General features: G+C 33.2%; 1 protein-coding gene across 1 annotated transcript in view; it reads left to right on the forward strand.

Annotated features, from left to right (window-relative positions):
* The window catches only part of LOC310898178 (uncharacterized protein), a 331,267-nt gene that overhangs the window by 157,631 nt on the left and 154,983 nt on the right, over nucleotides 1–18,653 (forward strand). Inside the window, exons 20-21 of the mRNA XM_083832738.1 lie at nucleotides 11,286–11,503; nucleotides 17,192–17,245. Coding sequence (XP_083688864.1) covers nucleotides 11,286–11,503; nucleotides 17,192–17,245 — 272 coding nt within the window. The remainder of the gene's footprint in view (nucleotides 1–11,285; nucleotides 11,504–17,191; nucleotides 17,246–18,653) is intronic.

Genomic DNA, 18,653 nt, shown 5'->3' on the forward strand with positions numbered 1-18,653 from the left:
CCAGACCGCTAAATTTCATGCATAACTGTATATCCATTTTGCAAAAATAAACCAATTATGTCATTGGTATATTCACATAGAATGTGATTGAAGGCCCAGCCTTTTAGTAAACACACACATTCTATTGAAAGGTACAAGCTTTTTGCTTCTTAATACCAGGTTGGCTGTACACACCAGTAATTTTCTACATTCCTCCCTCTTCAAATCCTGTGGATGCAATTTTTCTATCACCTTCTTTTTCAGGGAATCCTTGCAGCCTTTCCTACCCATCTCCTTTGCTGACAATTTACTCAGTTTCTCCAGAGTATCAGATACAACCTTACTCTTCGCTTCATCTGTAGTTCTCCCGTCTCAACTCAATTTTTCAGTGATTCTCTCTTTTACCTGCAACTTTTTGAAGTACACATTTTGTTCTGCTAATCCTGTAAGGCCTCAATTTATCTGTAATCCTGAACATTTTTTCACCATTATTTCTTTGTTCTTCCTTCTTACACGTTCCTCTTTCCGGCTAGTAGAGGAATTAACCTAAAAAACATTGTGGTGTGAAACCTGAATGTGCAATGCATGGCCTCTGCTTCACTGTGCTGCAGAATACAGTGAAAAACTCCAAGGTCAAATGATCAATGGAGCAAGTATAGGTGAGAGAAGATATACAGTCCTTCCTGCATAAAAAAGTCTAGGGTTTGCTTGTAGACCAGTTCAAGTTGCACAAAGCATCAGAATGGCAAATAGCCCAAAGTAATTTTGTTTCTCTTATCTTGGTAGTGAATGTTTTCCAAAGAGGGTAATACTCTCCGTCAACAACACAACAGTAACTTTTAATGTCTACATCAGCTGTGTGATCTTTTGTTCTTTTGCTGGAACAGTAATCCATTACATTTTTACTGTCTTAAACAATATGTTTACTTCCATCCTCCAGCTATCCTTTCTCATTTTGTCAGGTAGGACAGGAAAACATTAAAAAACAAAACAGAAAAGAAGTAATTAACTCTGTCTAAGATAGGCTATTTTCTCACATTTACTGCAGAGACATGTTACAAACTAAAGAATTAATCCTCAGCTGCAAAAGTATTCTTCTACCTTTCACAATTTCTACAGATTTGCTTCTTATCCCCTTTGAGCAATACACTTAGTTGTTTTTGCTGAGACAGTAATATTAAAGCTGAAATTAGTCTTGAAAAAAAATTAGACTGTAGGCCAAGTGGAAGAAAACTGATTGAAATCAGCTTAGAGCAGGAGAGGTTTCAAGCTGATGGTCTGTGTTCATTCCAGTAAGTCGATGTGGTTCAGCAAATGACTAGAGCTGTACCAAAGAGTAAGAAGTCAGAAACATGAGGGAACCAGGAAAATGCCAAGGATGAAACAAAACTGGAACAGAAAATGTGGTGTGTGTGTTGAGTAGGTGAAGGAGAAAGAGACATTTGAGAGTCTGAATGATTAATAATTAAAAGGCGTGAAAACAACCTTAGGAAAGAGATGTTGTGATTCTAAGAGTTCAGTGCTATACTAAATGTTACAGATGAACACTGGGGAAAAGGCTATGCCCTCAGGAATCTGAACAACACTATACAGCTGGTAATTTTATGACCTCTCTCTCACTGAGTAAGAAGGATTATCTTTGCTAAAGTAAGTTTATCCCTTAGTCTTGACTCCTAAAAGATTTATATAGAAATAAAAATTAATTAATTAATTAATTAAAAAACCTCTGCAACAACCATCCTGAAAATGGATTACTGGACAAGCAACAAGGACATGTCATTTAATCACCATTTAGTAAATGAAATGTTAGTGTCATCAACTAGGAAGCACTGTTGAACTGAACTTATTTTCAGGCAGAGAAAACAAGTTTTCTGAAGATGCCCAATTGTAAGCACAATAGTAGACTTTAGGATTACGTATCTTTACCAGAAAACCTTACATATATAAACTACATCTTAATAAGATAAAACAAGAGAATACACCAGAAAATATTTGTTCTAACTGCAATAAAGGCACTAATTTAGACTGCAGTAATTTAATATATGGTTTAGTCATAGAACTAGTTTAGACTGCTGTTGACTACGTAATGCTGTAATTTACTGTTCAGCTCACTTCCCTTTGGTCTACATAGGATATGAACAATGTCTGAAAACTGATTTTCTAACATATGGTTATAATAAATTTTAATTGTCAGTGTATTTTTTATTGTCAAAACAAAACTGAGGAATATATTCATTAATGAAGCCTCTGAAAAAATGCTAGTATTAGGGACCATTGTCCAGGAATGGGTTATGAAAAGTTATCCATTGTAGTCATCATTCTGAACTCAGTAACTTTCTATAACTGAAATATGATATCAATGCTACATTAATGTAAGTAGTCCATGTCATCACATATAAGGAAGCAGCTATAAAATTATTTCAGAATTCCTAGGGCCTCTGAATTTTACTAGCTGAGTTGGAAGATTTGGTCAGCTTATGTATTTTTTCTAATTTTTCTATAACCTTTCACTTCCCATGAGACATTTTTCACCTAAAGAACCCCAGGTGAAAGTCAGCATAGGATTGGGTCTGGCTTGCAACCCCAAAAAACCACATCCTTCTTAGAAAACAGATGGTCATTGTCATGGGTACTTGTTCCCCACTACCTTTTGCGCAGAAACTACAAAAGTATCAAGATCAGATACATCTTTGATAGTGCCAGACACAGTGTTCCTCCAGTTTCTCTATAATTAACCAATCTAAGATTTTCAGAGAATAGTAAGAATTTCCAAATGACCAGAAATTGGGAGTGACTGTGGCTCTGAATCTAGAACATTAATGAGAATGTTAGGCCAAGTTCTTGTTCTGGATAAAATGGCTTTATGTAGTACCAATCAAAGGTGTCAGTTATTTTGCTTTACACTACTAGAGTATCTGACTTAAAGAGGATATGGAAAAGTCAGTTCTAGTCCTTCCTGCATCCCCACACCCCACCCATGCCAATCTGAATGAGGTAGTGAATGAAATACTGATACCTGTACATATATCCAGGTAGCTATAAAGTTTTTGTATCATCCAACCCATCTGAAAAAAATGGTGTAAAAAAATGGTAGACATCCGTTTGGTAAATTACTTGAATGTCCAGACTCATTTATCTAGGCGTCACATCTAACTATTCTAATGCTTGTCATGTAGCTGTGTCTTTAATTCACCTACACCAGAAAATAAGGTGATAATAACGTAATTAATGTGAGGTATCAGATTTATAAAGTTATCTGAAATCAGGAAATTCCTGTTATGTTGTCAGTTATCTTAGGATGCAGATAGCAAGAAAGACTGATCACTAGAGGTGAAGAATGGTTGAGTGATTCTTTCAAATGAGAAACAGTATGTCTTTTGCTATATAGTCTCCTTTACAGGAGGCTGGCAAAGGATGGTGAGTGAAATTCCACCACATACAGTGGACTTTGTCATATTTCATTATAAAAATATAGGAAGACTTGCATTATTACTTCACTATCCCTGAAAATTTGTTCTTTTACTAGACTGTGTAAAGTCATTTTGGTGGAAGATGAGGTTGCTGCTTCAGTGCTCAAGCTGTGGTCTATAAGAGAAAGAGATGTACAATGAAGTTATGCAGATGAAAAACAGTGCTTGACATTCATTATTTTCCTATTTATAGCTGAAGCATATCCTAGTACATAGAAAATTATTGCCTTCTGAGATATAATTTATAATATTGTCAGTGATTCTAACTTTAACCTGCATTTATCATTAGTTCTCATCTTCATTTACATTGCTGCTCTTACTGTTTTCCTTCTCATTTGCTGTATCTTGATAAATTAGATGACGGGCTCTTTGGGGGCAGTAGCCATGTTTTGCTGAATGTTCTCTGCTATGAAATAAGCCCTGCTTTAGATTTGGCTGAATGTTTGCTAACACTCTAAAGAGAAAATAAATAACTTCAGAATGAATTGTGGCCCCTGAAAAAGCTGTAGTTAGGGGTCTCATCCTGCATTTATTGCAGAGATTCACTTCACTGTTTTCCCTACACACAAAATATTAAGTAATGATGTATTGAAGAACTGGTCAAAGTAAAAGCAAAGAGAATTTCTTGTTTTCCAGTATCTTTGTAGCTAGACAGACAGAGGCACAAAATCTTTTAATTTGAATCAAGGTAGTTATTCCTTAGTCCTGTGTCTCTGCCATCATTAATATGAATGTATGATATTATACTCCTTAAATGTATGGGAAAAGCTCCCCTGATTTAGATTAGAATATTTAAATATTAGATTTAGATCAGTGTCTGTTCCCCCATCAATTATTTTTTATTTATTTATTTATATCACTGAAAATACCAGATTGCATTTGCTCAGCTGAGTCTCTTATGCCAATAAACAGCAGGCGTGCTGACACCTTACCACAGGTCACTGGGGATCCAGTTTCTTGAATGGATTTGAATTTCCTGTTGGCTGATCAAAATACTGATGTTGTCAAAAGTGGAATATGGATGTGCACGTTTTGCAGCTCTTACTTATCATGGGATGTTTCACATGAAATGAGAAGCAGAGCAGAATTAGTCATGTGAGAATCTCTTGTCTATGCTTCACTGCTTCTTGTCTCCATCTGTGAAAGCTATACATAGCCTTTGAACACCCACAGTGAAGTGTTCAAATAATAAAAGATAAACTCTTAATAAGTGAATATATGGAAACAACTAGCAAATGTGAAGTCTTATTTTCATAAATTATAGGTTTGAATGGGATATACTGGATTTTTTTTTATTTTATTCTAATACATAGGCAAATACTGCTGATTTTCTTTACTCACAAAAATTTTTTTTTTCTTTTAAAGATAGCAACATACAGCTTTCAGAAAGGAGCATTTTTTAGAATGCTATAAGGCACAATATAAACCTATCTGCAAATAAAAAAGGCACTTAGAGCTCATCTTTTTATTTCTTTGTCTGTAACGTCAGAATTTTATTTGCTGGTGCACCATGCTGGAGACCTTAGTAGATGAGGAATACTTTAGGCTAATGGCTGTATTAAAAATAGATTGCATAAAAACTTAGGAAATATTTTTGGAGGCAGGTATTTTGTAGGTGGATGGAGATCAAATGGGAGAAAAGTGGGGAGAGGAGAGGAGAAATATGTGAAGGACCACAGGAGAAATATGTGAAGGTATTTGACCAATAATTTAAAATTGGTGTGTTAGCTTATGCCATTCCTCTAACTGAACTAAAGTTCTGAAGGAAGGGTGCTTTGAGATAAAAAGTTAAGTTTCACTTTGAAAACATTGAAGCAGAATATTCAAAAATCTACAGAAAATATAAAATAGGTATGTGACAATTCGTATTTTTCCACATCCTTTTTGTCTAACAGAACCAAACTTCATGTCTGAGACAAGACATATGCCATTTATATATATATATAAATACAGTTTAAGCTCATCCAAGAGAGTTTCTGCCCTGTAGTTTTAGATACAAAGAAACAGATTATTTTTTCTACTGTACTTAATGAATTGGATAAAATGAAAATCCATTTATGCAGCTTCTGAAATCAGCAGGTCTCTATATACCTCACTTTTACACAAAGACATAGTTAAAAGCCAAGGATTTTCATGTTGTGAATGGGATTTAAACTGTTATGTTTAATTAAAATATATTTAAATGACATTGCCAACAATAATATCAAATAGTGCCAATTCAGTTTTGTATTACTGACTATCATTAGTCTTAATCACAACGTAATGCAGTTTATTAAAGAAATAACGATGGTTATTCTTTTTTAAATATACTTGACAATAAGCGTTTAATTTCCAAATAAGTAGGGAGGATTGAATGTGAAATACTAAGTATCAGGACAAACCATATGGGTAATACAGTATTTGATTATTTTTAAAAATTCACTGTTGCTATTTTAATTTTTATGTTTTTAATATTTTCTTAATTTTCATTTTATTGAGGTATTTAAATTCCCTTACTACTTGGTAGATTCTTTTGAAAGTTCTACAGCATAAATTGATCATCATTATTTTCTCCCGTTGTTTCATTCTAAAACCACATCTTACTGAAGTGTGCTACACTTCTATTGCTACATCTCCAATTAACCTATTGCTACATCTGACAATTAATGAATTAAAAAAAACCCTATCTAGCTACTTCCTTCCTATAAGTTCATTTTTCATTAAAAACAGAAATTGTTGACTATCTGTTAATCAGTAGAAACATCTCTGGTAAATACTATTAAGTAATATGAAATATAAGTTGAAGATGATGGAGAAGGAAGAAGCTACAAAGAGATCTTTCTTCCCATGATTTGAATGTTACACTCCTAATGCAAAGAAACTCAACTATGCCAGATTTAAAAATCTTAATGCTGTGTATGAAATATAGCTTCTTTGCATACTTTATACATGTAATTTTGCTTGTGTTGCCTATGTTTTAGAGATGAACCTGTAACATGGACTTTTATCTAAGTTATCCAAAAGCATAATAAGAGAAAAAGTAGTCAAAGCCTGATCTGGAAAATAAATAAATAAATAAAAAATTGTAAGGACACAGAAGGAGAATAGGTATGGGCCATACTAAAAGTTGGTGTCCCTGTATCTCAAATTATCAGTACTAGAAATTCACATAAAATTTGTCTTTCTAACTCAACCACATCTTTCCTTGCTTTAATGACTTATATCCAGTAACTGTGTAATTTAGTTTGCCTATGGAGAAACTCATAACAAGAATATATGATCACAGCTTCTCTAATAGTTTCATGAAAAGAATTACTGAATAATCCTCTTTAATTGAAATCAATTCTTATTAATTACAACTTTCTCAGTATTTTTTTAATTTAGATATTAAAGTTTAGTAAGTAAGTCTTTCTGAAATGGAATATCACACTCTGAGGGTGTTTTCTTTCAATTCTAATGTTATTCTTATCTTATAAACAACACGTTTGTTTTACATGATCGTGTTACTATTTATCTCCCCCCCACCCCCCCCCGGATGTCCATAATTGTAAAAGCATAATAATTAGAGCAGAATAGCCAGATGGCCTCATATGTACTTCTTTGGAACAGTTTTAAAATAAGCTCTTTTCTGCTTTTTAATTTGGAAGTGGGCCTTTTCCCTTTTTAATTTGATTTCATAAACTCTCAGTTGCACTAAAGGTTTGTCGTAATGGGTTTTTAAATACCATTGTCAGGATGCCCTATGGCAATCTTCTTCTGATTCTTAATGGCATACAGCTGGGCAGGAATGGTTGCATCAAGACGCCCACCAAAACCAAAGAATCATTTTAGCTTGGGAGTAAAAATGCAGTATTCATATTTTGAATGACTCATTTATATTGCCTTTTCCTTTATACCAGTTGTTGAAGGCTGTCTCTAGAAAAGCCATAGCTAAAACAGATCTGCTGACTTGGAGTTTAAGGACCTGAAGGAGATATGTATTGTGGAAGAAAATGTCAGAAGGAGAAATGGAAGGTTTTAATCTCTTGTTGAATTGTAATTCTTACAAGATCAAAGGAAAATCTCTCCTTGGTTCATTCCAGAAAAATTGATAAGAGCAAGGAAAAAATAGTACTTTGAGGTATCTCTTACTCTTTCTTCACTAATTCTGTGTTTCCCTGCTCTTTGTGACACCCTTTTTGCTACGTATTTGCTATGGTCTTTTGCCATGGTTTCAACAAATTACTGGCTTTACAATTCTATATCATAGTTTCTTTATGAGTTAGACAAGAAAAGATTAGGAGGAGGCCATTTCACCTCTCACATGGCTATATCAACTATCCAAAAAGCCTAATGTGGTGAAAAGACAAAAGAAGTGCATTTATACTCCCTTTGAGGATATTCAGGTAACAAAACATCCCTATCTATAGAAGAGGATTATACAGTCCACACTTTTTAAACGGGGAGAGATTAACAGTTTATTGTCTCATTAACCCAAAAGAGTATTTTATCCTAGGATTTTCTAGATTGCTAAATTGAAGTCAGTTAAATATGGAATGTGAACATGTCCCTGTATTCAAAACAGAAGGAAAAGAATTAGTGAGCATACTCGATATTTTGTGGGGAGGTTTCAATAAACATACTGGACCATAGATTTGCTGAAAATGTGATTAAAGATATAGAGAGTTAGAGAGGCTGCTGTAACTTGAGGCTATTTTTGAAAATGAAATCTGATGATTGTTTTTTTTTGTTTCGCTTTTCTGATGGTATAGATGAAAGTGCAGAAGAGCAAATCATGATAAACATCATTGCTGTATGAGTAGTAAAATTGTTGTTTATTCTGGTAAAAGGGCAGATTTTCTTTTCTTTTTTTTTTTTTTTCAAAAGCATAGCTGCTAGCAATATCCCTATCCTCTGAAACATGGTATAATGGTTGTTACAAGGAAAGTGATGATAAATATCATGAATCTTTCCAGTTATATAAATTAAATGCAATATTTAGATTTAATGTGTAAGAATAGTGATATCCCTGAAAAATTATACGTGGGCATATATACTATTCTTCTTTCATTTAAATATGCTCATGAAGAGAGAGTGTGGGTGAATTTGGATATCCTGTATGGAAATAAATTAGTAATTTTTACTAGATAATTTTATAACACGCAGCTGAAAGTTCAAGAGGACATCCTCTCATAGTACGAACTTTTTATATCACTAAAAAGGTCTACTCAGCTATGGGTAACTTTAAGTAAGCTTATTTTTTATTTTTTAACCATTTCATCTTCGGTATTGGTTTTCTTCAATGCTGAGCAATTTGTTTCTCTAGTCTTAGTTTTTCACACGCTGAAAGTCCTTTTGGCTGTGATTTTATTAGATGAAGAATTAAGCACCCATTCTGTGAAACATAAAGAAAAAGAAGCAATAAACTTCACCTTGCTTCTTTGAAATTCCCACTTAATGATTGTAGTAAGAAAGATTTTGAAGATTTTTCCTTTTTGAACATTCCCCCGTCCTTAGATATTCATCACATACGCTTTTATTTTTTTTCAACTTTGCTTAACCTTTAAGCACTGTCTTTTCCTATTTCTAGTAGTTTCCTTTTCATTGCTATTCCCAACTTTCATTTTGATTCTTATTCAAATTTAAATGCCATTCTTTCTGTCCATGCATGCAGAAGTACTTTGATCAGTAGTTAGTGTCATCTTAAAGCAACTGTTTACTTTTTTCCTACTTTTTCAACTTTCAAATTCCTTTATCATTTTTTCCATTCTATTTACTTTTTTTTTTTCTTTTGAGTTCACAAGCTACAGTGAATAAAATGCTTTGACTTTCAAATGCCACACTCTTGTTTTCTTTTCTTGGGTTTTGATTTGCTTAGGATAGCTTTGAGATCAGTACATTTTGGTGAGGACCAAAGGCAAAATTGAACATATGGTAGAATTCCTAAACTGTGCAGCTAATTCACTAACCTACTGTTTCCACTAGCGATCACTTGTATTTCTCATTTATTTTCACTATGTACACTTGTTAAGAAGTGTCATTTTCCAAGCATACCAATATCTGAAGCAATTTACAATATTTTCTCATAAGTACAAACATACAGTTCATTGTAGAGCCTAGAGTAAAATTTTCTCCTTGATTACCTAATATTTTAACATGAGCTAAAATACATGCAGCCTAAAAATATAGAAAGTTATTGAGAAATTATCATTACTGTGGTTTTTATTCAATGAGTCATAGAGTCTGAACCAAGGATATGCAGATGAAAGTTTGAATAAGTAGTAAGTTATACAAAGCTCCCCCATGAAAATGGACACACTATTGAGTTGAATTTTTTTCTTTAAACAGTTACCATAGTTTTCTTCATTATAAAAAATATGGATTGTCTTAATTTAGCACATATAAGTTTATAGTTCATTAAATTAAAAAGGAAGGAAGGAATGAAAGAAAGAGGGAGAAAGAGAGAGAGAGAGAAAGAAAGAAAGACAGACATGATTTAGAACAATTGGTTTCATAGTAAGGTAGCTGTGACTTTAAATATGACTGAAAATATTTTCCATGAAACAATAATGTGTTTTAGAATTAGAGGACTGGTCAAACAGACTGTGAAGTAGGAGACAAAATACTTTCATCTTCAAAGTTAAGAGAATACAAATCTCATATTCAAGCAAAAAAACATTCTAGACTTGGAGATTGAATAAATCTATGATAAGCAGCTCACTAAGAAAAGACAAGAAATGAATTTTCTGAAAATCTGTTTAGAAATTAAAATAATGGCACTGGTAAAAACCGTTTGTATTTTCCTTTGCTGGAATGTTAAAAAAAATACCATTACACTAAGTGTATTGCTCTTTTAAAAGATTTCTCTTTTAGGTAGCCTACAGACTAGATGCTAAATAAATAGATTTGTATTATTTTACTTGTAATGTGTGATGTCGTGCTTGTCGTGGACACTGCCAATAAAGAAAAGATAAAAGGTACAGTGGACTTGTATATAAATATCATAATGCTGCAACTGATAATGGCAAATAATATATTGATAAACACACAGGTTCTGAGTATAGTTATTAAAATAGTTGTTACAATTAAATTTAATGGGGATGCCATTTTAAGTGTTTGGAGAGTGACATTACAAAGAGTAAAGTAAACTACTTAAGAAATATATACTTTCTATAAATTATGTTCTCAAAACTGAGATTTGGAAGACGCATAGTAGAAAAGAAAGATGAAGAGATATTAGTTATGATGAATTATTCATATTTTAGCAACAGGACAATATTTATTCTCAATAATGTACTTGCACCTCTGGAGAGTTGAAGCACATCAAAACTTGTTTATCGTTGATTTATGATCACAAAAAGTAAGAAATATTCAATCCTCACAATTTTGGAAAAAAACAAATTTTTTTCCTAGACAGTAAAGGGGATGTTTGTGCTAAGGTATTCTGCTGAAAAAAAAATAAGGCTTCTGACAATACACAATACAAATTATGACCTACTTCTGGCTGAGGCTATTAAAATTTTCTCTGCGCTGAATACAAATATATATATAGTGTTCTATATCTCTGAGTAAGGAAAACCATATATTTGTTTGTTTTAATTATGTATAGATTAAATAAAAATGTAATGATGAAATGTTTTACAACTGGAATTTCTGTAAGACCTGACATAATTTTGTGTGATCAGGCTTACCAAGGCTGAAAAACCAAACTTCAGAATATCACGTAGGTAAGTAGATTTTTCAAGTCTGTTTAGTACTTGTGAACCTCCACTGTAACCAACAGCAGCTGTTGGATTAAGGGCTGTGATTATGAGAATAAATAGCTGTGTGTTTTTGTTACTTTCTGAGTTAATTACTTTCAGGGTCACTGTTCTCTAGGTCTGCCTCCCTTGACTGGTGATGGTGCACAGTTTACAGAAGATGGCCCTTGGAGGAGCTGCCTGCCTTTTGCAGTGACCAAACGTTTCTGCTCTTTGAGGAGGAGGCTGATTCAAGGAACCTGCAGTCACTACAGTGTGCTCATCATCTTCCCTCATGGCATCTCCCTCCTTGAATGTCACCTTTGCTGCCCTTGTGAGATGTTACATTTCAGTTGGGTAAGCAATTTGGTTGTAACTCTAATCAGAAAGAGGTGTCCAAGCACCAAGATTAGGGGCTTGTGGTTGATTTCTACCTCCCCCCCTTCCCACCTCCCCCCCCCCCCACCCCCCACCCCCCACCCACCCCCCCATCAAGTTGTATCCTGTAGTAGATCATTTGTGTATGGCACCTCAACACCACAGCAAAATGAAAGCTGCTGGCAGAAACTTTGAAGGAGCCAGTCTTTCATATACATGAACAACTTGGCATGATTGATGCAGCAAAAGGAGGATTGAATGGTTGCTGTCTACAAATACAAAACAAGGTTACTTACCTAGAAGAGGAAAGAACTAAAAAATATTATAAAAGGATGAATAGTTATATCCTTGTGTTGAGTAAAAATTAGCTGTAAATTAGAAGTCCCTTAATGCCTTCTTAAATCTTCTTAGCAAGCTAAATCTGTCTTTCACTGCAGGAATGCAGTGCAATGCAATGCAATGCAGGAAGCAAAATTCAAATAATAAGGGGCTTCTATGACAAGGATCAATAGTTTTATGAAGGCAAATTTGAGACATGCGTCTGATGTGACAGAATTTCTCAGGAAAATCATTTCTGTTCAACAAACCCCATATTTGCTTGTTTATTGGCTTTATAAAATATAGCTTGTTTTAAAATGAGAATAAATCAATGGCATTACTAATTGGTAATAAGACAGCTTATTAGGTTAAATAGTGTGGCTCTATATATGGTTACTATGGGCTAAAAATCAGATGGTCTTTGTAGGTAATTTTTTCAAAAGAAATTGATAGTCATTTAGAAAGATGTGAACAAGCTTTCAGTTTCAAAATTTTCTCTTCTCTTTCAGTGCTCTGACTTGCTTCGATTTCAGCTGAGAGCTCTATTATTATTGTGAACCGTTAAAAATCAGATCTTCAATAGTTATATGCATGAAGATTCAGAATGATATGAATACTCTTGAAATGCTTTGCTTATAGCATTTATACATGCTTCAGTTTCTCTGCTATACATGCTGTAAAGTTGAATGAGTTAAACTCCATGCAGGATTTAGCACGGAGGTGTGAGCATTGAAGGAACAATTTTCCAATGCAGTATGAACTCTTAGAACTGGGAATTAGTATTTGGAGTTGGAAGGGACCTTGGAAGACAGAGAAGTAAAGAGCCCAAAAGGATGTAGGTGTAAAAAGCATGTTTGACATCATGCTTCCACAGCAAGTCTTCCTGTGGCCTTTATTTCCAATATAGCTGAAGACTTGAAATCTCTTTTTTTTTTTTTTTTTTGGAGGGGTGGTGGTAGTGGGTATGTTGGTGGGGAAAGAGTCAGTTTTCATCTAGAAACTCCTTGAACTGATGTCCTATGAAGTAACAATCGCATTTGTGGTGATACAAAGGTGATGATGGGAAAGCATAGTTGAAGGTCCTGAATCAGCTGGACAGACTATAATCTTTAAAAAAAAAAATAAGGAAAAAATATATTGAGAAAATGTTGCAGCAGAATATGAACATTTTCTGTCTCTCTTGCCAATACAGACTGAATTGAAGTGTTGCACAGTAAAAGAAATACTCGGTTTCTCGATATAGTTTACTTTAGTCACATATAATTGCATTCAAAGTCCTCATCAGGAGGTAAGCTTATTTCAGCTCATACTAGGACTACTGGTTTAAAACTATACTCTTGAATTTAGAATTAACTGCAAAATCTTGCAATGAGAGGATCTGTGAGCATGTTAGAAAGTTGTATATGGGGTTTATTCAAAAAAAAGCATCTTGGAAAGCTTCTTAAAGTAACCTAGGGAAAAAAAAATCAATATGAATGATCTCATTCTTTTTGAAACTTATAAACTCAGCCACGCACAATCAAGATTTCAAGGAGATAAATAGTCCTTTCTTCAAGGCAGGTGCAAAAGGTTTTGCAGGGTCAGAATGTATGAAATATTAAGTAATAACTAGAAAACAAGAAAATTTAAATTGGTAGGCTGGAGAAAGGAGATTGATATGCTTTTACTCACTGGAAATACAGAACACAAAAGCTTTTTTGTATTGTTTATATACTTTTTGTTCTGATCAACATTTAAATAAAAAAAAAAAAGGAAGCTGTTAGAAATTTTAGTGAAACTTAAAAAGCATGTACATTGGAAGTCATCAGTGGAACGTAAATTGCAAAACCATTACCAGAATGGCATCAAAACAAGGAAACAGAAAAAGAAAAGTTTGAAAACTCTTTGAATTGTTGTAGTTTTCATAATTACTCATGCTTAAAAGAAAAAAAAAAAGTGTTGGCACCATTAAGAATTCTGAATTCCTAATTAAAAAAAAAAAACACTCATTATTCTCATTCCTTTTATTGAAGCCCTAATTTCAGTAAGATTGTCCAATAGCACAACATCTTCGTAGTGATTTCAGTATAAATTCAGATGAACTCTCCATATATGTACATGTGGAAATCATATGCATTGACCATGTAAAAGGAGGGCAACGGAGATCATTATAAAGGCGGTCAGCGGTCATAAAGATTTGAAGGTTTTCGAGCATTGGTAACAACATTGTATTCTTTATCAGGATTGCAAAATCTTACCAGTGTTCATCTAGGCTCTACTTTAGCCTTTTCCTTTCCTTTCCTTTTTCCTTTCTCATTTCCTTTTTGTAAAGTTTTGTACTTAGTGTCTTGTGTTTCTGCCTGCTGCAATTAACTGTTGTGCATCTGTCTCTGTGTAAATCATAAAGTTTAAAGAGTCTGGACAAATAAGGGAAGGAATTCTTCTCCCCCTCTTCTTCCCCTCTACCCCCTTCTCCCCCATGGACCTCAAAATTGAACTTGAGTAAGTTTTCTCTCAGAATTTAAATGAAACAAAATTAGTAGGGTTTTATCTTTCTTTCTTCCCTTTCTTTCCTCTCTCTTTCTCTTTTGTTCTTTTGTTCTTTCATTCATTCTTTCATTGTCTCATTCTTTAATTTGTTCTTTTGTTCTTTCATTCTTTCTTTCGTTTTCCAGACCTCTCAAGATAGGAACACAAGGCAAGAGAACGAAAAGAGGAAGAAGAATAATTTAGTGCTGTACTCAAAGAGCGCTGAAACTTTCTGTGTGTGATGTTGAGACGACTCTCAGGTCTAAAATCCTGAAAGCTTTAACATCAGGAAAACATTTATGTAGTTCACAAAAAGACTACACAGTAGATTAGAAATGTTTGTCACAAGCAGAAGAAACAACAAAACAAAAAGTACTCTGAAACTTTGCTTTCAGAATTAGTCAGGAGATATTCCAAAAATGAATTTTAAAAAGTATAAAGAAACACAAAAACTGATTATTTTTTCTTGGCAAAAAAAGCTTTTGCTTGAAAAGGCAGTCTTTCACAAAAGAAAATTATTCTTTATTTAGTAAAAATTAACAAGGATGAAGTAAGCTTTGTGTTCTTTGACAATCTTTCTTGCTTGAGAACCTACCATTCTCACAACAGCATTGCTTTCAATTAGTATTGGTATTTCTGAGGGTAGTATTTTCTCACTGAGAGTCATATTTCAAAGCCCCAGGAACTTACATACCCAGTGGGATTGAGCGTCATAAAAATCTTTTGACTAAAGGTTCTAGAAAATATTCAGGATAAACCTCAAATATACCTCTGTTTTAATATGTGGTTTATTCTTTCTATGCTAATAAAGTTTAGTTTACTAATAAGTATTGATAAGAATGGGAATACTGGTTTTCCTTGACTTGAATTCTCAGAAAACCTGAATCAGCTTCAGAAGCTGTTGCCTGAACAGGTGGAGCAAAATAATGATTTCCTGAAAGACAAACCTTAGGGGAAGCTTGTAGTTTCACAGGTAGTGAATTCTACCTGTAGAATCACAGGTAGTTTCCTGTGATTCTAGATCAAGTTCGGTGATTTCACTTTCCAAAACTATTTAAAGAATAACTAGCAATCACAGAAACCACGGTCTGCAAATAAGCTGTTTAATTCTCACATAGATAGTTAGTCTTTGAACAGTTGAAACAATATCAAAGCATTTCATCTGTAAAGCTGCAAAACATTTTGTTGTGTGAAATTTCCTATTTACCTCTTTTATCAGGTTCCTGATTGTTTCTCCATCTGTCTTCTGTGTTTATAATGGATTTCAATGAAAAGTGAATAAAACTGTGAAAGCCTGTGAAATATTATTTTTCCACAGTTGACAACTGGAGAATTTCAAATGATAATATGATTTTCCAGTAGGTTCTACGTTACTGTTGTCATCCATGATTTTTCAGAGCTGTATCTTCTTCTCAGACATTTTATCCCTGTTACCTGCAGAGTTTTGTGGAAATTAATCTTTTTGTGGAACATCCAACACACCCTCTGAGTGCCTAGCTTAGAACGAGATGCAGCTGTTCTAGGAACTGAGGAACACATGGAGCCTGATGTCTTCAGAGGACAGGGAACATTTAGGGCATACCTGAGTATTTATCAAGCTTGAGGTTTGAGAAATACTCAAAAATTATTGCACAGTACAAGATCTCAGTATATTTTATACTTTTTTTGAAAACAAGGCAATATATGTATTTAAGATGTGGCTGCCGTTAAATAATAAAATTTAAATTGCATGTTACATAGTTTTGGATAAATCGTGCCTGCTATTTAAAAGTGGTATGCCTATTTATGCTGATGTTTCCATTTTGTATAGTATAGTCTCTAGACCTTTCAATTGGGTTTGGTCTGTCTTCTGCGGAAACTACTGCAGGTCTTTATAAACACTAAGACTGAATGATTTGAACCCTACTATATAAGTTTCTGAGACCATTAAATTTGTTTAAAATAATTTTTTCCCTCTTTCAATTCTTTTCAATTCAATTCAAAATCTTTCAATTTCTGCTGCTTGGTGGGCTCTTTATGCATTTGAAAGGTTGATGGCAAGAATCTGTATCTTCCATAAACTCAAATCTCTGATTAAAAAAAAATAAATAAAATAACAAGATTCCTTATCTTAAAAAAAAATTGCAATGCTAGAAACAATATATAAAACATGTCCCCTTTGAATCTTTTCACTGCTTAAACCCATAAATATATTTAGATAGATACTTGACTAAAGTAGCACAAGTGAGTATTGCTGTCACTTTGAAAATGTGCAATGTTCTAAAAAGCAATAAAGAGATTTTGTATTTAGCCAGAGAAGAAAATCTCCCTCCTCTTTCTGTCTGCTTGTTTTGCATAATAAAATGAGCTTTAATATGGGAACATTTGATAGAAATTAATTAGTGTCGTTTTATTTGACACTTTTTTATCTGTTTGAAGTAAAGAACGAAAACAGAAAAACAAATTATGACGCTCTCTCATGTTTTGTGAAACTCCTCTACCACTAAAAAATCACAACAGAAGAACATTACTTCAACAATCTCTGGTATTTAAAGAGCTCATTAGCACCTTTTTAAATTACATTGCCAATGTTGCTAACTTTGCATCCAGAAGAGCTATAGAAGCAAAAAGGTAAAAAAAAAAAAAAAAAAAAAAAAAGTCCCTTACACAATTAATAATTGGAATGTTCTCAAAGTAGTTTGAACTGAATCCTAGATTATACAACAAATTTGCAATTTGAAATAAGGCGTTAGCAGTGATAGGGATTTATAGTGCTTATTATGGATTAATTGTCTGAATAAACTAAAGGATACAAGATTTTAAGGAAAAATATCAAAGTGTTTTGTCGGTTCATTTTTGCAGTTACCCAGTTACCCATCTACAGTCTACACTACCGCTGTGCTCAGTCTACTACCGGTATGGACAAACAAGAGCTTTTCATTTCAGAATGATGATTTAAAAAAAAAAAAAAAAAAAAAGCTGTGTTTTGTTGTTTTGTGTTTTTGTTTGTTTGTTTGTTTTTTGATTTGTTTTTCACAATGAATTGAAAACATAGAAATGGCAAAAAAATATTGAAAAATTTTCATTTGAAAAACATCTATACATTGTTGCTTATGCTGACAAAGTTTTAGCAATTTGATTATTTTTGCCTAAACCATTTTTAGGATTAAAAAAAAAAAAAAGAGAGAGAGAGAGAAGGCCTGGTATTCATAATAAGGAATTTTGTGCACACTATACAGTTGGAATTGAATTTTGTCTTGCAACTCAAGTATTCTCCATAACGAAACATTTGATTAGGTAGTCATTGCACAAATATATAAGAAAACTTAATCTCAACTTCCTTACTGCATGAATTAAATCATTAAGGATGGCCGTTAACCAGTTGAAAAAGATAGGAGTTAGACTTCTCTTTGCACCAAAGATTATCTGAAAACAAACAAACAAAAACACCATATAAGGTAAGCTTTTTTATCTTTTCCTTCCATTCCTTAACTCTCGTTATTCCTGTAGATTGTTCTGAATTTTTCAGATTTTTTTTTGTGTGCATTGCTTTTACTGCCCATTCTATTGATTATTTTGTGATTACTTAATTACCTGTTTAAAACAAAGATGAGCAGTATGACTCAGGAATAAAATTTTGGCATATAACATGTGCAAAATCATAGAAGAAGCAGATAAAAACATGCATTTTTGTTACATTTTTTTTCCAGAAGGGGAAAAAAATCTCTTGCCTCCACAGTTATATTGCAAGAAATGTTAAATATGGATATTATCAGTGATGCAATTGTTGGACGTGATCATTGAAGTACTTTTCAATTTGACTGTCTCAATAAAATAATTATAGTGGTATATTAGAGGAGCCTATACAAAACTCAGATTTTACTCAATCAGAATATAACTTTTGAAGAAAACCAAGGGAGGCAGAGGGTTGTGCATTTTTGAATGAAATTGAATTTTAAACATCTTCCTACCATATTTGTAAATGGTTAAAGTGTAATCTTTTAGAAAGATGAGTGTTACCTGCCAGCTACTTAAGAAATTTTTCTCTTTTCTGTCAATTATTTTGAAAAACAAATTCAAAAATGATTAGCTTTTTCAATAACCCATGTAGCCACTGTGATTTTAGTTAAAAAGTTGATGATTGTGTCATCTCCCATGCCTAAGGATTTCTCTATCTGTTTTTGAAAGGAGAAGTATTAATTTGAATGAGAGCCATTTTGCATTAGCTGGTATGAAATTAAGCTTATCTATGAACACATTATCTATTGACAAACTTAGTTTTCATATTAATTTTTTAAAAGTTCGTTTTACATGTATAAGTGTA

Source organism: Anser anser (genome assembly GCF_964211835.1).
Source record: "Anser anser genome assembly, chromosome: 4".
NCBI classification, from domain to species: Eukaryota; Metazoa; Chordata; class Aves; order Anseriformes; family Anatidae; genus Anser; species Anser anser.